The sequence below is a fragment of the Pollicipes pollicipes genome, unplaced genomic scaffold, assembly GCF_011947565.3.
Source record: "Pollicipes pollicipes isolate AB1234 unplaced genomic scaffold, Ppol_2.1 Scaffold_3792;HRSCAF=4445_pilon_pilon_pilon, whole genome shotgun sequence".
Lineage (NCBI taxonomy): Eukaryota > Metazoa > Arthropoda > Thecostraca > Pollicipedomorpha > Pollicipedidae > Pollicipes > Pollicipes pollicipes.
The window spans coordinates 1-20,226 of record NW_023596374.1 but is presented as its reverse complement, the minus strand read 5'-3'; the positions used below and the strand labels follow the sequence as shown (position 1 = coordinate 20,226).

Genomic DNA, 20,226 nt, shown 5'->3' with positions numbered 1-20,226 from the left:
GCGCCGCTGCAGAACGCTGCCTCATTTCCGCGTGCCGAAAATGGCACAGTGGCCTGCTAGCTCGAAATGACACACAACTACTGCCCCGTGTAGGACTTGGCGTTGGCGAACCCGAAGCGTGCTTCCTTGTTGCTAAGTGGAGGAGACACTGAACAAAACAGTCATTTTCGGAGAGGCTGACACGCAGACATTGAGTGTGAATGTCAAAGTGCATCGTCAACATGTGCATTGTGCATGCAATGCACATGTCAAACATGTGCACTGAGTGTGCATATAGATGCACATAACTCCTAAGGGAATTCCAGGAATGCCTCCCTTGTTGCATGCATGTTGGTGCATCGCCGTCTTGCGTTTTGCGCAGACATTTTACGTCTGTGGCATTAGTCTTTCGGCGGCTGGAAAACAATCTATCAAGCTCGGTCACGGTCCAGATATTTCATTGCCTCCTGCGTCATTGGTGCCAGAAAAACAACACTACCTGCTTTCATTAGAGGGAACTATGTGTCAGCATAGCATGTAGCTGGCCCGATCGCGTGTCATATCTAGTACGGGCGTGCAACGCATGATGATCACAATAAGCGTTTGCACAGCCTATGGCTTCAGATATGGTAAAAACGAAAACATGCACCAGCGCCACTGAATGTCACGCGACGAATTTGATTGCGTCATGTCTTTCGCTTGCGTTGTGACGCAACAACTGCCGCCCGAGCTCTGTCCTGTGCTTACTATATTCAAGGTCCATTGAACCAGACATTGTCTAGCCGTTTGCAGTACTGGCATGTTTACGCTCTCTTCCTTCTATTCTGATCAAGTTTCCGCGTGCTTCGAGACCCTGACATACCAAGTCCCTTCTTCCTTCCTTTCCGCGTTTACCTCAGTGTGCGGGCAAACATTGATCGTGTATGGCACCTGAAATATGTATGTGCGAACGTCCAGCACACATATCCCCATACTAGTTCTTTAAATTTAGCAACGTACCGTGCCGTGCCGTGCCGTGCCGTGCCGTGCCGTGCCGTGCCGTGCTGTGCCGCGCTCCTGACACGCCGTGCCATGCTGTGCCGCGCTCCCGACGTGCCGTGCCGTGCCGTGCCGTGCCGTGCCGTGCCGTGCCGTGCCGTGCCGTGCCGTGCCGTGCCATGCCGTGCCATGCCGTGCCGTGCCGTGCCGTGCCGTGCCGTGCCGTGCCGTGCCGTGCCGTGCCGTGCCGTGCCGTGCCGTGCCGCGCTCCCGACGTGCCGTCACGCTGACCTGCTGTGACCCAGACGTGACATGTCTCTGACTTCCCGTACTCATGTCTCGTCGTGCCCTGGCATGCCGTACCCCCGACGTGCCGTGCTTCTACTGTACCGAGCTCCTGACGTGCCGTGCTTCTGCTGTGGTGAGCCACTGACGTGCTGAGTCCTTAACGTGCCGTGCCGTGCCGTGCCCTCAGGACTATGGCCGTGACCTACACAGAGGAGCTGGTGAAGCCGCTGAAGGGCCTGCTGGACACGCAGCACAAGGTGCGCAAGTCGGTGGAGGGAATGGTGGACAAGACGGCCAAGAGCCTGGCCGAGTGGCGGTCGGCCGAGGCGAAGGCTAAGAAGCTGTCGTACCAGTGTGCGCGCGAGAGCGAGCGGGCGGAGGAGATGGCACTGGAGGCGCGGCTCGGCAGGGGCAAGCCCACCGGCGACAAGGAGACCAACAAGGTGGGGCACCTGGTCAGGGCAGCAGCTCCCGCACGCACAGAGTGCGGCTTGGGAAGGCGCACATTATGTGAAATCTCACGTAATGTTGATGTTTTCAGGTAAACTGTACGGCGTTCGAAGTTTGAAATTTAATCCTGGGTCTTTTTTTAAACGTCCCCAAAAGTTCGAGAAAAATCCGTAGGTTAGTCTTTTCTTTGTCCAGCCACTCACCTTCTTGTAAAACTGCACTCCTGGACGTGAAAAATCAATGGTCCTCATGCAGACCAGGTAAGTTTTCGTGGCACAAGCTTTTCCAATACGGGTCACAGCATCAAGCATTCAACACTGTTTTCGGAGAAGGCGACGTTGGAGGCTTTCCGGTCAATCCCATGCATACCCATGGGTCAGTTGATCTGATATATGTATACATATATATATATATATATATATATATATATATATATATATATATATATATATATATAAGTGGCTTGGCCAGTGCACTCATGTACACCGTTCAGTTCGCTGCACGTCTTAATCTGCTTTGCCAGCTGATATCTGACATCGAGTATTTAAAACACCCGAAACGATAGGATCTACGACTTGCGCTCGACGGTGCGTGGCCGTCTGTGGACATCGATCTACACTTTTTCCGATACGATTGTCCAGTTTCTCCCCCGTCAGTATATGTTAGAATCTTGTCGCCGCGACCCCGTCCGCCGGAATCTGAAGCCAGTTTCTCCCGTGTTCTTCAGCTTTTCGTAAGTTGGAAGTTTTACGTGTTTTATGTCTAAAAGACCTGTTGTAACACGAGAACATGTCCAGCAGAGAAACCCGAGACTCAGATTAAACGGAGAGGCTGCCGCACCTGGACCGTGTCCGCATCGAGCATGGCTATCAATGTTTTAAATTACGCGCCACTGTCCAACGGAGCGGGGCGCTGGGCGAGTTGTGAGGTGCGGGCACTTTCTCGGAATTTCGTAAGCGGATAAGAGAGTGGTTGGTCGCGGAGCGTTACATGCGAGGGAAACGAGCGTTTCTAGACGGCAGCATTTTTAACGTCAGTGCTATATAACTGTGTGTTTCTTACCGTATACCTTGAAGTTTTACATGTACAAATCCTATTTGCATGTACCTGTGGCAGTTGCACTGAAAACTCGTCTTTGTGGAGGACATAAGGGCATATGATGATGATGAGATAAGGATAATTATATTAACTGGGCGGTGGAAATGAAACTGTGGTGGTGATATGATGCCACCGAAAATTGCGCCTGATTATACAACTAATGCGCAAATGCTGAACACGTCGTACAGCGGAACCGTTACACAACTGCGCTTGCGTTTCCTAAAAACTGTTTTTAACTATGTCTACTAACTAAATGGTCGCAGAGGCACCAGCTTTGATCTAGAAGGCATGACAGGTTGTCTGGGTCAGCCTTCTCTTTCTCTTTGTGTGTTTAGAGGGACACGACCCACGTCATCACGCCCCTTTTATGGAGCGCCCGCGACTGCATTTGTCATATTAGCGCTCGTATACTGTGGCGCGAATGGGATTCGAACCCGGCCCCCTCGTGGGAGCCATGGCATGATAGTTGAAGTACGACTCGCTATCCCCGAGGTGTCGCCCATAATGGGTCGGCTTTCTTAGTATTCCTTTTGCCTATGTTGTCCGGCACCAGGTCTAGTCTTTCGCCACCGACGATAGCCTCGAGATGGCTGTCGTATCTCTGCGGTGTATCAGGGTCTAACCTTCGGATCGGAAAAAAAATATGCTGCGGTCGATGATCCTGGTCAATCCCAACCACGCTGAGTTAACGGTCGTCTGATTAATGACGTAACAGGTCATGGCATGTCTCTTAGAAGTAGCAAACGTCTTCGAACGGCGTCAGGGTTATCTAGCGCCCGTGTATTGGATGCAAGTTATGTGACTGGTGTGAAACGAACGTGTTCTTGCGCTTCAAATTCATACCAAAATGCTAGGAAAAGTAAAGGATTAAGGTTAAGGATCAATGTTGAATATTGTGTTATGTTAATAATGATTGTCTTAATTTGTCCGTCCCGGTGTCCGTCCCGGTGACTCAGTTGGTTAGAGCGCCTGCCTTCCGACCCACCCACGCGTGGCTGGGTGGGTTCGAGTCGCTTTAGGGCGCTCGCTATTTGCCCCTAACAGGCATGGCCTGCGGCCGGTGGCAGCGGTTGCGCTAAAGGTCAGTCAGAGGACAGGACGGACCGTGCCGAGCATTGCGGCACGGTAAGCTGTCGCCACTAAATTCTGTCGTTGCCTGGAATCGCACGATCGGATGGTGGGGGTGAGGGCTCACACAACAAGCACTGCTTAGCGTGAGGGCTGATCCCAGAAATCCATCCATTCGAAGGGTTGGATCAAATTTTAATAAAAAAGGAAAAATGTTAGGTCAAGTTCAGGCGAGCCATTGAATTTAATTTACGTGCGCTTTCGGCTCGCATGCTGTATACAACCGAGTGGTTTGTATTACCATCTTCTGTGGTACAATTAGTCGCAATAATTAGTTCTAGTCCAGCGCTCATGATCTAACCTAGAATGACCACCGATTGAGGTCATTTTTGATTTCGTGTCGGTGGGGCTTTACGGACTCTTCTATCGCCAGCCGGTGAAAATAATCAATCGATTACGTTAAAAAGTCAATAACAAGAAAGGCAGCTTCATTTGGATGCACAAATGGCCGCGTAGGCTTTTTTGATGACGCTAGAGCTCAGTGAACCGAACTAACATTAAAAACGTTTTTGCTTCAGTCTGTGTGAACATGATCGGCATTCAAGAACTAAAGATATGGTGGACATACCTTGTGCTGTTCAGATGACATCTAGACTCGGAGTAATTTCCCCAGACAAGCAAGGGGTGTGGCAAGAGATTGATAAATAATATCAGTCAACAGGAGCTAACTGTTTTCACCATCAGTTAGAGGTTTGGGCCTCATTTTTGAAAGGAGATGTACAAATGAGTAGATTCTTTTTCATCGTTCAGTTGTGTTTTGATGTCGTTGCGACACTTCTCCGACTGTTTCACTGGATGCTACTCTCCAGTCTGCAGAGCTGAGACTCATCAGCGTGTCGGCTGTACCTGTCCACACGAGGGAACTGAAAACCTGCAGCATGACATCAAAGCTGTGCTGCCGTACGTCACACGTGCAAAGTCGCATAAAGAAGCCATACATTCACCTGAAGCGTACCGTAAAATGCTGGACGCTGCAGAGTTATGCAATCGTTCATCTTAAACGGGGGTGCAACTCAACGCAGCCAATTTACATACGACGCCCAACCGGAATTTGCAAAGGAAAGTGATCATCTGCAGATATTGCCAGGTGAAAAACGAGCAACTTGTTCCACCGCGAAAATGGGTGCGTGTGAGCGCAGCAGCACCGTGACAGAGCGGCAATGGTGACGTCACTGGTCTGATCGTGTTGTGACGCCCGCAGGTGGAGAGCAGGAGGCAGAAAACAGAGAACGCCATGGGCAAGGCGGATGCCGACTACTATAACTTCTGTCTGCGGGGAGAGCGGGCCCGGTGAGCCATGCAGGCGTCAAAGTTGGCGATGTGGATATCTGCCGTTTTCAGCTGCAGCTAACGTAGCCAGTAATACGCATGCAAGTTAAGCAAGCCTGCTTTATAGACGATGCTCGCTGGTGTGTTGAAAATATGGACGATCCTGACATGGTTCCTAAGTCACCTTTGAGCTCCTGATATAAAAGGAAATGCAAAGCTTCTAGAATCAAGTTTTGTGAGGACGTACATGAGTTTTCACATCCTGGGCATACACCAATGCGTTTTTTTTGTGCTGCTTCACTTTCCAGGATGATAGCTTATACGTTACATCGTGCGGGTGGCCTTGGAAAGAGCCCAGGTATTCTATGTGGGAGTCTCGGGCACGTGTCCTGTTCAGCGCCTCACAAGGCGGCTGTCGGGAGCGGACTGAGACCGCTCTGAGCGGACAGAGCGGACTGAGACCGCTCTGAGCGGACAGAGTGGACTGGACCGCTCAGGCGGACAGAGCGGATTGCGTCCGCTCTGGGCGGACAGAGCCAACTGAGACCGCTCTGGGCGGACAGAGCGGACTGAGACCGCCCTGGCCGGACAGAGCGGATTGAGACCGCTTTGGGCGAACAGAACGGACTGAGACCGCTCCGGGCGGACAGAACGGACTGAAACCGCTCCGGGCGGACAGAGCGGACTGAGACCGCTCTGGGCGAACAGAGCGGACTGAGACCGCTCTGGGCGAACAGGACGGACTGAGACCGCTCCGGGCGGACAGAACGGACTGAGACCGCTCCGGGCGGACAGAACGGACTGAGACCGCTCCGGGCGGACAGAGCGGACTGAGACCGCTCTGAGCGAACAGAGCGGAGGTAATCGGCGGGCGACAGCCTCCGAGAGAAGTTGTGAACAGCACTTATGACCGAGACTCCCGCATACAGTACCTCGGCTCTGTCCGATCCCCGTCCGCCATATACGCAGGTCATCAACCCAGAAGATCCAAAAAGTCATCGCGCCCTTTCATCCAGGAGCTCTCCGAGGACTCCGTCTAGCTGATCCGGCTCCATACTATCAGCCCCATTTCAGCTGCTCTGCCCGCTCGTAGCCGCCCTGCTGACTGTGACCTGCTGTGACGCTCGGCCGTCTTCCGCCGCAGGTTGGAGTGGGAGACGGCCGTGAACAAGGGCAGCCAGTGCTTCCAGGCGCTGGAGGAGGAGCGGCTGGTGCGACTGCAGTCCGTCCTGCAGGCCTATCATCAGAACATGGCGGCGCTCGCACCTAAGATGGCGCAGGTCAGTTTCAACGTCAGGTTTTCTTTGTCCCATCACGCCATCTGTCGCGAATGACACTGTAGGGCGAACGAGTTTTCTTGCACCGATACTTTTTACGCTTGAGCGGCTCGGCCCTTCCCTGTCGTCACGCTTTCTGGACGCAAATATCTTTGCATTCACCGATTGCATATCCACGTGGTTTTCAGCGACGTGAATTGTAGTTCTTGGCATGTTTCTTCGTGTAACGTGTTGGGCATTTGTATGCAAGCTGCCTGGTCGGACAGCTATCTCCTGCAAAAATTTCGGTATCGCAATTATGTATTATGTCGTTTGATTACTTGGCGCTTACTGGCGCTTATCTGGCGCTTTCTGCTTTTGCCGGAAACGCGCAGTTTTCTCATTTCAAAACAGGTGAAGAACAAAAGTCGAACCGGATCTAGATAGCGATGGCCCCGCGGGGCAGGCTGGTGGCTACGCCAGACTAACTGGTTGTGACAGAGCAGAAGATGGACAACTGCTTTAGCTAGGGATTGTGCCGGTGTCAGTGTCAATTGGCACGTGCTCTCGCGTGCAAACCGAGACTGCCCACCCGTGATGAGACGAACGACAAGGTATGAGACTGGTGATGAACACGCGACACCAGCTGCGGGGGAAAGGTGCTGTCGGCTACAACTCTCCAGCGGATTTCAAAACTGTGCTACGCTAAGGCACGCCAGCAGCCGACTTGGAAGAGGATAATGGGATATTTATCGAAGCCGATGCTGAATGCAAGATGTTGTAGCGTGTCGAAATTTTATGGAAGGGTTAGTTTCCGATGGACTGATCAAACAGATTGGTATGGGTTGTCCAAGGTCTTTGGTTCTATCGCCCTATTTTTGGCGCAATTTAAACTATGACAATTGATATCTTAACGTCAGTTATCGTATCGCTCTTTTTCCGCCGCACACGGCACATTAATGGTCGTCTGATCCAAACCATTCCCTTTTGGAATCGCTATCATTCTAGCCTTAAATTGCTTTCGGGCCTCCATTTTCGAGGCCGCTGCAGTTTTCCGTTGTTTTCCACTCGTGCCGCCAGTGCTTCCAAAAGCAGCAAGGGCCGGGATGGTAATCTCACCATGAAAACATTCTCAGAAGACGACAACACTGCCATGCAAGCGAACCGTTCGAGCATAAACACCCTCTCTCTCTCTCTGTGGCCGGCAGCCTTGGCCACGTCTCCCAATAAGGTGCTGACGTGGACTGACTCCCCTGCCGGTGACGTGCGCTCACTCCCCGGACGGTGACGTGCGCTGACTCCCCTGCCGGTGGCGTGCGCTGACTCCCCTGCCGGTGGCGTGCGCTGACTCCCCTGCCGGTGGCATGCGCTGACTCCCTCGCCGGTGACCGCAGAGCGCTGAGCGGCTGGCCGAACCGGTGACGTGCGCGGACGTCGACCGGGACGTGCAAACCGTGCTGCACGTGAAGGGTGCTGGGCAGGCCACGCCCGAACAGCTGCTGCCCGACTTCTACGCCGAGAACATGACCAACGCCATGAATCGCGAGCGACGGAAAAAGGCGAGTCGTGGCGGCCGAGCCGGCGGGCTCTCTGGTCGTCCCGCGGGGATAAGAACTGTCAGTATGACAGACCATGACATATGACAGACCATGACATATGACAGACCATGACATATGACAGACCATGTAATATCGGCTCAGATCGGTATGAATAGAGCAGGGGCGCAGCCATGGGAGGGTCCGAGGGGTCCGGGTCGGCAACTTAGGCCTGGATTTTTCGTTCGTCACCGTGTAGGGCGCTCGACAGGAAGTTCAAAATCGGCGTGATGCGCTCTCGCCGAACTCCGAGCCCGCCTGAAGAAAATCCTGACTGCGTGCCTGGGACAGGGCGTGAGCGTTTTGCTTTTTGCAAGTGTTCACAAAGCCGTCAATGAGAGTTCTCGGATGTGATGGTATCGGTTACATTATTTTCATAGAACTGGTTGACAGGCCATATTTGCTCTTCTAAAACGTGTTTACCTGTTGGTTCGGCTGCTTTCCCATCTTTCAATTCTTGGGAAAAATTACGGCTGCAGAAGTTTGCAGAAGAAGTGATGACGTGAGTCAGCTGGTGATGTTTGACACCATTCACCGCAGGCTCTTGAGCAGTTCCTTCAGCTGATTCGTCAGGACGTGGGGCGGGAGAGACGAGGTAAAGATGGCGTGGAAAATCTGGCGAAGGCGATGCAAGAGGCTCCTCACTTCGGCAACGAAGGCTCCCAGAAAGACGTTCACGAAAAACTGCAGCACGTGAGTCGAACTATGTCGTTTTCCCGCCCGTGCTATACTGAATAAATAGTTGCTGATCGTTTCAGACCCATGCAACTGTCACAGTTATGAGCCATAAACTCCCACGTCGGGTTCGCGATCGTGCCCGTTAAATTCATACAAGTGATCATGGGTACAGGTCATAATGCATCTTGTGAAGTAGCAAGACCGAGATAATTGATATAAAAGCATAAAGTGATTATTTACAGCGCTGGTAGTCATCAATGGCGTCCGAAAGTCAGCCCGTCAAACAGTAGATGCTAGCAGATTTGAGCTGCGCTTTTAAGCTTGCTGCCGTACGGTTTACACATTTGTGTCATGGCTGAGGCCACATTGCCGTGCGCACCGACCTGAGACTGATGCCACAAGGACGCTCGTCGTTCTCGCTCGCCTGATTCTCAGCGGAGCCGCGTCTGTGCCGTCGTTCTCGGTCGCTTTGTCCCCAGCGGAGCCGCGTCTGTGCCGTCGTTCTCGGTCGCCTGATTCTCAGCGGAGCCGCGTCTGTGCCGTCGTTCTCGGTCGCCTGGTCCCCAGCGGAGCCGCGTCTGTGCCGTCGTTCTCGGTGGCCTGATTCTCAGCGGAGCCGCGTCTGTGCCGTCGTTCCCGGTCGCCTGGTCCTCAGCGGAGCCACGTCTGTGCCGTCGTTCTTGGTTGCCTGGTCCCCAGCGGAGCCGCGTCTTTGCCGTCGTTCTCGGTGGCCTGATTCTCAGCGGAGCCGCGTCTGTGCGTCGTTCTCGGACGCCTGGCCCCCAGCGGAGCCGTGTCTGTGCTGTCGTTCTCGGTGGCCTGATTCTCAGCGGAGCCGCGTCTGTGCCGTCGTTCTCGGACGCCTGGCCCCCAGCGGAGCCGCGTCTGTGCCGTCGTTTTCGGTTGCCTGGTCCTCAGCGGAGCCGCGTCTGTGCCGCCCTCAGATGCGCGCCATGCTGGCCTACCTGGAGGCGAGTCGGTACAAGATCCAGGTGGCGCTGGCAGAGGTGGAAGGCCAGACGCGGCCTCAACACCCGCTCAGCAAACACATCCAACACCACAAGGACCGGCAGGGCATGACACAGAGTGTACTCAAGGTTAGTACGCCCGGCCGCCGTGCGGCAGCGCTGGTTACGGGTGGTGTGAGTCGCACGGAAAATTGCCAGCAAGCCAAATGGAGTCGCCGATAGCCGTCGGCTGTTTATAGAGCTAGGCTGTGTGGCTGGAATGGTCACAGTACTATGTATGCGTTACGTCGTATGCTAACTGTACACGGTTGGACTTTTGGTGTCGGTAACAGCTCGCGCGGCATCTCTGGCGGCCAGGTGCCGAACTGGGTGCGGCTGGACCCGCTGAACCTCTCACCGGAGGACTCCCCGGACTGGGCCACCGACCGGGGCAAGGCGGATGGCACCTCCAACCAGCACGAGTCAGACTTCGGTACGCACGCCATACCAGAGCGATGCCTTTGTGATGCAGCAGCAGGTGGCAGCGACATCTGTAGCTGCACGGGCATTGCTGAATAGCCCCCTATTTGACCGTCCTATTTGGTTTAGGTATCGGAGGTAGTTTTGGGGATTTCCTCTATTGCAGATACTGGAGTAAACCGGCCTTCTTTAACCAGTCATCACCTGGGTTTTTCGCCTAAAACGCTGGAGGCTTAGAGTTCGTCTGATGTGACCAACACAAGGCCCAACAACCAAAACATCCGTTGCCCTTGCCCAACAGACGAATTCAGCAGCCACGGTGACCAATCACCGCCGACGCAGCTCCCGCTGACGTCATCACCGCCGCCAGCTGACTCGTCCAGTGAGCAGCTGACGGCGTCTCCCTCGCCTGTGGAGCCGGCGCCGTCCATCGGGCGCTGCAAGGTGCTTTACGACTACAAGGCCAACATGAACGACGAGCTCACCATCAAGGCCGGTGGGTGTGCTGACGGCACCCGCCGCTGGCGACTGCAGCAGTATCCTAGCTGGTGTCCATCTCACTGACTACCCTGGCGGGGCAGTTGTTCCGTTGTTTCTGTTTATGGCTTGACTGAGGGAAGGAGTAACATACTTCGGAAGACGGAAGAAACGGAAGAAAGCGGAGAACTGCCGGTTATGCTCTTGTTTCCCGCCTCCATCGACGCGAGTGACTGCGACGATGTTGTCCAGACCAGGTGCATGAGTCGTCGTCTGATCCAAAGCCTTCAATCATTCGCGTGCGAAAACGACCAAACACCTGCCTTACGAGGTTACAGCTGGAGCTTAAGTGTAATGTATCACTATCGGACGAAATGGTTAGGCATGTCCAATAGTCCAACTCATGTTATTGCCTGCTGCGGTTCTGTTGCCCCGGACCCCGTCGCGCTGGGGCTGACCTCGTCCGCTGTGCCCAGGTGACGTCATCAACATGCACGACAAGCAGGAGGACGGCTGGTGGCTGGGAGAGTTGAACGGCACCGTCGGCATCTTCCCCGCCACCTACGTCCAGGAGCTGACCTGACCACGTGACGCCACGCAGCGTCCGGCGGCGGCAGCCGGCGACGTCACGTGACTGCGAGTCACCTCGCGAGATGTCGCCACCGTGTGGTTCCACTGAGACTTGAGCGGGCTCGATCAGTGGTGTTTGTGATCACGGCGCTGCGCGCGGCTGATAGTCTGGCTGGGAGCCCACACGACTTGTGCCGACCTTGCCTGGAGTGGCTGCTGATACCACAAGAGCTCGCCGATGTAGTTAGTATGTCTGCATTGCCGTTCTTTGTAAAGTGTTGACCATGAAGCTCGCTGAAGCTATGTTTGTACCATTTTGAGGCAGATGACTAACAAGCAGTGCTGTTGGTCCCTTGCTGGTGAGTTAATGTGATGATAGAACAGATTACTTGCCTGAAATGTATCTGGGTAATATACGACTGCATGAACTGCATCGAGCACACTGCAAATAAGAAAATAAATGCTTAGCTACCATGCGGAGGGAGCAATCGCAGTAAGTTGCTCACTTTTCCTGTCCAGCAATGTGTCGGGTCCAGCCAATTAGTGTCCGGCCGTTTGTTACAAAACAGTAACAAACGACAACGAAACTGAAAACGGAGCCGTAGCCATATCGCCGGTGCGTATGGCTATTTGCGTTCGTCATATCGTCGTGGCACAAGGCGGCGGGAGCACGTGAGCCCAAAGGTCACGTCGTCATTCGCGACAGCGCCAGACACAGAGCCAGGGCCAGAGCCACTGCCGTCTCAGTTGTGTGTGTTTACCACAGAGCCGGTCCCGAGATGCATCGTGGCTGATGGCACGGGCTCGGTACAAAACGCCACATGCGAATTGCGCTACTGGTGTCCGTATCCTCCCTCCAAAATCAGGGGAACAGCATCACGGGATATCCCAGGATCATGTCGTGACACTCGTGGCACATTCTGCGTAGCACCACGTGTTTAGAGCATGCCGTGACATGGGGGCACTCGCACCGCGAAAACTTGGGCTCCAGACAGGCAGCCGTGGACAGTTCAGCTACACTATTGTCAGCAGCGATGGCCGATCCTCTGGTCTGGTCAGAATCTCGAGCGATCGGACTGACTGCGTTTCGCCGACAAACCAGCCGCGATGGTTCTGTGTGTTGTCCTGCAGCTTGACATTCGACGGGCCGCTGTACAGAGCGACAGCCCAGCACAGACAAGGTTGCTCCGTCGCGTGGAGGAACATGTAGCTCGCTGTCGCCGTGAGCAAACCCACCGTAGGACGGACCCTCCCATCGCAGGACATCTCTGTTGACCTACACTGAGTGGAATGTCAACGCGCCTGCAAGCGGGAGGGGCTGGCGGTCTGTTTATCGGGCGAACCATCGGCGCCTCTTAGGCCTTGAACTGAGGACCGCGCCAGGCCGGGCCAGACGGCCCCCTAGCGACGCGCTCACTCGCAGGTCTCTGGTATCCGAGGCAACCGGGGGCGACTGCTCCGTGGCGCAGGGCGAGGGAATCTCACCGCACGAGGAAGTCAGGGACGCGGACACGACAGCAGGAGCCATGAAGCTGGTGCAGTGCACTTACCAAGCGCGGAGTCGGCTGGGGCTGCTGACGGACGGCGACAAGGCAGTAAAGCTGCTCTCTGAGGAGACGCTGCCGACCAGCACCGTGCAGCTGCTGGAGCTGGGGACGCCGGCGCATGTGCGAGAGCTGCTACGCGCCGCTGAGAGCTCAGCACCAACGGTGCCGCTGGCCGAGGTCCAGCTGCGCGCGCCTGTGACACGGCCCGACAAGGTGCTTTGCATCTGCATGAATTACGTGGACCTTTGCGCCGAGCAAAACCAGCCGGTGCCCACCGAGCCGGTGGTGTTCAACAAGTTTCCGAGCTGCATCGTCGGCCCGGCGGACGACATCGTGCTGCCGTCGGCGACGAGTCAGCTGGACTGCGAGGTGGAGCTGGCCGTGGTGATCGGGCAGCGCTGCCGGGCCGTCAGCCGGGAGCAGGCCGCCGACTACATCTTCGGCTACACGGTGGCGCACGACGTCTCGGCGCGGGACTGGCAGCTGCACCGCAACGGCGGCCAGTGGCTGCTCGGCAAGGCCATGGACACGTTCTGCCCGCTCGGGCCGAGCCTGGTGACGGCCGACGCGCTCGAGCCTCACGCTCTGGCGCTCGCCTGCCGCGTCAACGGCGCCACGCGCCAGAACAGCACCACGCGCCAGCTGGTGTTCGACTGTCATCAGGTGGTGGCGCACATCTCGCAGTGCCTGACCCTGCTGCCCGGCGACGTCATCTTGACAGGCACGCCGCCCGGCGTCGGCGTGTTCATGAAGCCGCCGCAGTTCCTGCAGCGAGGGGATGTCGTCGAGGGTGAGATTGAAGGCATCGGCACCATCCGCAACCGGGTGGTCTGAGCGGCGCCGGCGGTGTGTGACTTCGCGCGCTGGAAACGGCCCCACAAATAGGTGGGCATTGTTCTATTATCATGGTGAATGTAAAAGAGATGTTCCCATGCTCACATGGCCAGCGACGACATTCCATTCGCGTCACTCCTGCCAACCGGGACACTCATGAGTGGCAATACACCGCACGAAACGTCACGTGGAGTCTGCCTGGCGAAAAACGAATTCGACACGGGAACGGGGAAGCATCATCTGGTCTCCCGTGCCACATCTCGTATCATAGCATCCGAACAGAATCTTCACCATGGCAGGCATTTCGATACGCCGGGAGGCGGCGGATCGAGCGTCTGTTGCAAGGTGTAATCAGCAACGGATATGTCAACATTAGCACTTAGATTTGGATCAAGTCCTCGTGTCGTGTGTTCCAAGGCGACCCGTTTACTGTTTCAGTAGATGTTGGCTCCTACTCGATAGGGCCAAAGGCATGTTTCGTACGCTGTCACGTTCTGACATCTTATGCATAGGGTCACTCGGTCAACTGCTGGCCAATGATTACGGGCCCGCCTCTCTGCTTCCCAGCCTCCAGACATTTCAGCATGCCGAGCCTACAGAGATGGATGCGCCGTCATCAGGTCCTCGCAGTGGGACGACTTGAGGAACGGGATGTGGTGCTGGTCTCAGTCCGATCAGCATCGAGTGTCACATGCCACGTCTCGCACTCCGGGGAGGGGATGTTGATTTTGGTAAATTATGGGGGCTGAACCGAGGGGCCGACAACCTACCCTTCATTCTGTCTTACTGGATTTAGCCCTCTTTATTTGGCTGTACGGCAATATATGCCTCTAATTTTGGTAAAATTTAAGTCTTTAATTTAAGTAGCATACTAGTCATGCAGAGGTAGATCCAGCGAGCAGACAATGGACACACGTGCCCCTTCTGATCGGCAAGTAAAGGCGCTCCTTTGGAGGTCACCTTAGGGCGCCGAGGGCGCTCTTCTATAGCGGCCATGAGAGGCAGCACGTATGTTGGTTGTGGGGTGTGGGGATAGGGTTAGCCATGAAGGACTTAGGTCATCCCTGTACTTCACAGTTTTCCGCTAAACCTCGCAGACCCATGCGTATCTTATGGTGTAACTTAGGTGTGTAAGGTTTATTGCATCGCTCATCCGTTCAGCTGCTTTTACGACTTTTATCTTGTGAGAGCAGCCACGACTTTTTATGACGAGGAGAAGGAGGGGTCTAGTATTGATAGGTGCACAGCTACATGCGAGAAACGTATGTTTCAATCAAGAGGTAAATATCCGGCTGAATTAACCAGCCATTGACCAGGGGAGGGTCAAATCTATCCACCACCCCCACCCCCACCCCCTCCCTGTGCAATATTCGTGATACTTCAGAAACACCTTGAGGTATCGCTGCGGATGTTTCAGTGGCTGTTAATTGATGAGTTCTACGCCATGTGCAGTTATAACTGGAAGGAGACCATAACAAATTAAGCGTGAGTGACGTCAAAGTGGAGTCATGTTTACCGATTTTCGACAACAGCTCTTGCTCACGTGCCTGATAGCCATAATTCGCGCTCAGATTGTTCAAATATGACGACAATAAATAGGCCAAAAAAGACATAGACGACGGTTTTAGCTCTCATTCGGGCGGCATGTGACCTCGGCTCTAGCATGGTAAGACGCGCCTGTCATTAGATACCTTCCTACGTAGCATCTTTGATCAGGGCGCAACGATTTCACGCCGTGAGGTACGCTTATAAATGAAATGCGTTGTGGGGGAGGCCGGATGTTTCAAAGAAACATTTTAAGATTTGACCTTGATCTGTAATCCTAACACACACTTAGACTTAAGCTTTTGTTGTTGTTTGGTACAGCAAAACGAAACGCGGTGTGTGGTTTCAGACCGCACACCGCGGTGCTACCTACTACTGCATGAATTTTGAATTTGGCCTTGCCGTTCTTGAGAAAGGTAGGGGGTTCAAATCTGCCCCCCTCGGGTCAATGGTGTGCCGCGGAGGAGCCCGCTCACTGCTGGTTTAACGGTTCCAGCAACCAGGTTTGGGGGTCAAGCCACCCGACCCAATTACACAAACTACTCCAATTTTGCTATTGTCCTTAGCTGCGGTGCCCCCTTCCGCAGCAAAACAGTGCCGCTTTATTCAAATTACGATATTCTGTACATGCGAGGGATGTATGCAATTTTTGGCTTAATTTGTCACCGTAGAGAATTTTCAAACTTCACATTTTGTCGTGGCATCAACGTGTCACGTCGATCAATACTCTTATGGGATTTAGGTTGAAAGCAAACGGCTTACATTAGATACATAAAAATACATTGTGAAACAACGTTGAGGATGAATTTACTGCGAGCACGGTGTAAGTATACGTGTGCTTTTAATAGGATCACCACATACCAACTCACTATTAACACGCACTCGGGTCGTGCATCAGTCTAACCCTCCCCGAAGGTTTTCCAGAGTAATTTTTGACCGGTACGGTGTAGCCGTTCTATCCTATGTAGGTGTATATACGACAAAAGCACCTTTCTATGGGACTCCAGCTACATTAACGACCAACCTTTGGCGGGGCGTAGCCACGCCCAACTTTACATACCGATGTCAAATCTGAACTCCTTTGTCAATGGAGAACGAGCTTTAAGTGGCAGATTTATGCGCCTCTCGAATTTCTTGATCAAAGGGACGTCAACAGACATTTTATATGAACTTCTTGCAGGACATAGGAGGTCTCTACCTAAAACAACCTATATCAACCGTTCTTTGGGAGCATAACGTCTAACACATTCATTCACGGTTTTTTAACACACCGTCTAACGTATTTATTGATACTCATGTCTTAAAAATATAAATAGCTTGGTTTAGGCTTATAGGATCTTTAGGTTCTTAATAGAATTTTGGTCATGATGACCGTCTAAATTCGAATAAGGTCACTGACCCGAAATGATCAACAGTGTTCTTTTGCTTAAAACAGGTCTCTAGGGTTAAGGCGGTTGGATGAGGAGTTCTGGAGTCACTCCGAATACCGATCTGGAGTTTGACTTTATTTGCCCCAACGGTCAGAGGGTATTGTGACCTGATCTACCAGGCCTGTGACCTGATGACCTATCTCAAAATTTGGCACAAGCGAGCCCATACGCATTCCTCCCTGCTTCGTGAATTTAGTATTTCTTGCTCTTCTTTTTAACTCAGTTATCAAACTGGCCCCTTCCTCCATGGAGCGCGTCGTTTTCAACCTGCCACCCGAGCGTGCTAAATTGTTGTTGTGCATCCGAGGCGCGCGTAAATGTCTGTGAAATGGAAGCATGATAGATTTTTGTAAAACCTTTTAATTGCATGTGGGCTTTCGTATGGGTGTGTGGGCTCCCTATACACTACACAGTCATAACAGATAGGTCTACATAATGAGGTCACTTAAATGCGAGCGATCGTGCACTCTTAAATGGTAACTTTTTCTTCTACACGCGGCGATGCACTTCTCCCCTGCAGCATGAAAGCTTCAATCTGTAAACTTCCTGGAAATGGCATGAGCACGCGGCCAAGCATTTTTAAAGTCTGGGTCTGCCGCTTAGGCCCGGATTTTTCGTTCGTCACCGTGTAGGGCACTCGACAGGAAGTTCAAAATCGGCGTGACGCGCACTCGCCGAACTCCGAGCCCGCCTGAAGACAATCCTCGCTGCGCGCCTGGGACAGGGCATGAGCGTTTTGCTTTTTGCAACTGTTCACAGAGCCGTCAATGAGAGTTCCCGGGTGTGATGGTATTGGTTACATTATTTTCATAGAACTGGTTGACAGGCCATATTTGCTCTTCTAAAACGTGTTTACCTCTTGGTTTGGCTGCTTTCCCATCTTTCAATTCTTGGGAAAAACTACGACTGCAGAAGTTTGCAGAAGAAGTGATGATGTGAGTCAGCTGGTGATGTTTGACACCATTCACCGCAGGCTCTTTAGTAGTTCCTTCAGCTGATTAGTCAGGACGTGGGGCGGGAGAGACAAGGTAGAGATGGCGTGGAAAATCTGGCGAAGGCAATGCAGGAGGCTCCTCACTTCGGCAACGAAGGCTCCTAGAAAGACGTTCACGAAAAACTGCAGCACGTGAGTCAAATTATGTCGTTTTCCCGCCCGTGTCATACTGAATACATAGTTGCTGATCGTTTCAGACCCATGCAACTGTCACAGTTATGAGCCATAAACTCCCACGTCGGGTTCGCGATCGTGCCCGTTAGATTTATACAAGTGAGCGTGGGTACAGGTCATAATGCATCTTGTGAAGTAGCAACACCGAGATAATTGACATAAAAGCCTAAAGTGATTATTTACAGCGCTGGTAGTCATCAATGGCGTCCAAAAGTCAGCCCGTCAAACAGTAGATGCTAGGACATTTGAGCTGCGCTTTTAAGCTTGCTGTCGTACGGTTTACACATTTGTGTCATGGCTGAGGCCACATTGCCGTGCGCACCGGCCTGAGACTGATGCCACAAGGACGCTCGTCGTTCTCGCTCGCCTGATTCTCAGCGGAGCCGCGTCTGTGCGTCGTTCTCGGACGCCTGGCCCCCAGCGGAGCCGTGTCTGTGCTGTCGTTCTCGGTCGCCTGATTCTCATCGGAGCCGCGTCTGTGCCATCGTTCTCGGTCGCCCGGTCCTCAGCGGAGCCGCGTCTGTGCCGTCGTTCTCGGTGGCACCTGATTCTCAGCGGAGCCGCGTCTGTGCCGTCGTTTTCGGTCGCCTGGTCCTCAGCGGAGCCGCGTCTGTGCCGTCGTTCTCGGTCGCCTGGTTTCCAGCGGAGCCGGGTCTTTGCCGTCGTTCTCGGTGGCCTGATTCTCAGCGGAGCCGCGTCTGTGCGTCGTTCTCGGTCGCCTGATTCTCAGCGGAGCCGCGTCTGTGCCGCCCTCAGATGCGCGCTATGCTGGCCTACCTGGAGGCGAGTCGGTACAAGATCCAGGTGGCGCTGGCAGAGGTGGAAGGCCAGACGCGGCCTCAGCACCCGCTCAGCAAACACATCCAGCACCACAAGGACCGTCAGGGCATGACACAGGAAGCGCCACTCAAGGTTAGTACGCCTGGCCGTGGTGCGGCGGCGCTGGTTACGGGTGGTGTGAGTCGCACGGAAAATTGCCAGCAAGCCAAATGGAGTCGCCGATAGCCGTCGACTGTTTCTAGGGCTACGTTGTGTGGCTGGAACGGCCACAGTACTATGTACGCGTCACGTGGTATGCTAACTATAGACGGCTGGACTTCTGGCGTCGGTAACAGCTCGCGCGGCATCTCTGGCGGCCAGGTGCCGAACTGGGTGCGGCTGGACCCGCTGAACCTCTCACCGGAGGACTCCCCGGACTGGGCCACCGACCGGGGCAAGGCGGATGGCACCTCCAACCAGCACGAGTCAGACTTCGGTACGCACGCCATACCAGAGCGATGCCTTTGTGATGCAGCAGCAGTGGCAGCGACATCTGTAGCTGCATGGGCTTGCTGAATAACCCCCTATTTGATCAACATTTTGGTTAAGGTTCGGGGGTAGCTTTTGGGATTTCCTCAGTTGTAGATACTATAGAACCGGCCTTTTTAACCATTCATCACCTGGCTGTCGCCGTGTAAAATACAGCTTTTCGCCAAAACGCTGAGCCTAGAGTTCGTTTGAGGTGACCAACACAAGGCGCAACAACCATACATCCGTTGCCCTGCCCAACAGACGAATTCAGCAGCCACGGTGACCAATCACCGCCGACGAGCTCACCGCTGACGTCATCACCAACCGCCAGCTGATTCGTCCAGTGAGCAGCTGACGGCGTCCCCTCACCTGTGGAGCTGGCGCCGTCCAATCGGGCGCTGCAAGGTGCTCTAAGACTACATGGCCACATGAACGACGAGCTCACCATCAAGGCCGGTGGGTGTGCTGACGGCACCCGCCGCTGGCGACTGCAGCAGTGTCCTAGCTGGTGTCCATCTCACGACTACCCTGGCGGGGCGTTGTTCCGTTGTTTCTGTTTATGGCTTGCTGAGGGAAGGAGTAACGGACTTCGGGAAAGAAGCGGAGCACTGCCGGTTGTGCTTTGTTTCCCGCCTCCATCGACGCGAAGACTGCGACGATGTTGTCCAGATCAGTTGCACGAGTCGTCGTCTGATCCAAAGCCTTCAATCATTCGCGTGCGAAAACGACCGAACGCCTGCCTTACGAGATACAGCTGGAGCTTAAGTGTAATGTATCACTATCGGACGAAATGGTTAGGCATGTCCAATAGTCCAACTCATGTTATTGCCTGCTGCGGTTCTGTTGCCCCGGACCCCGCCGCTGGGGCTGACCTCGTCCGCTGTGCCCAGGTGACGTCATCAACATGCACGACAAGCAGGAGGACGGCTGGTGGCTGGGAGAGTTGAACGGCACCGTCGGCATCTTCCCCGCCACCTACGTCCAGGAGCTGACCTGACCACGTGACGCCACGCAGCGTCCGGCGGCGGCAGCCGGCGACGTCACGTGACTGCGGGTCACCTCGCGAGATGTCGCCACTGTGCGGTTCCACTGAGACTTGAGCGGGCTCGATCAGTGGTGTTTGTGATCACGGCGCGGCGCGGCTGATAGTCTGGCTGGGAGCCCACACGACTTGTCGACCTTGCCTGGAGTGGCTGCTGATACCACGAGAGCTCGCCGA

At 54.1% G+C, this 20,226-nt stretch overlaps 2 protein-coding genes across 2 annotated transcripts; both read left to right on the top strand.

Moving 5' to 3' along the window:
• Window positions 1–1,431: 1,431 nt before the first annotated feature.
• On the top strand, window positions 1,432–11,672 carry LOC119092998 (nostrin). Its single transcript, XM_037215893.1, has 9 exons — window positions 1,432–1,688; window positions 5,123–5,211; window positions 6,335–6,470; window positions 7,841–8,005; window positions 8,582–8,734; window positions 9,664–9,816; window positions 10,045–10,159; window positions 10,448–10,642; window positions 11,100–11,672. The coding sequence occupies exons 1-9, from the start codon at window positions 1,437–1,439 to the stop codon at window positions 11,204–11,206; spliced, it is 1,365 nt and encodes a 454-aa protein (XP_037071788.1). The 5' UTR covers window positions 1,432–1,436; the 3' UTR covers window positions 11,207–11,672.
• Window positions 11,673–12,621: 949 nt separating this feature from the next.
• LOC119092999 (fumarylacetoacetate hydrolase domain-containing protein 2-like) lies at window positions 12,622–13,754 on the top strand. The gene has a single exon (XM_037215894.1). The coding sequence runs from the start codon at window positions 12,720–12,722 to the stop codon at window positions 13,572–13,574; it is 855 nt and encodes a 284-aa protein (XP_037071789.1). The 5' UTR covers window positions 12,622–12,719; the 3' UTR covers window positions 13,575–13,754.
• The last annotated feature ends 6,472 nt before the right edge of the window (window positions 13,755–20,226 follow it).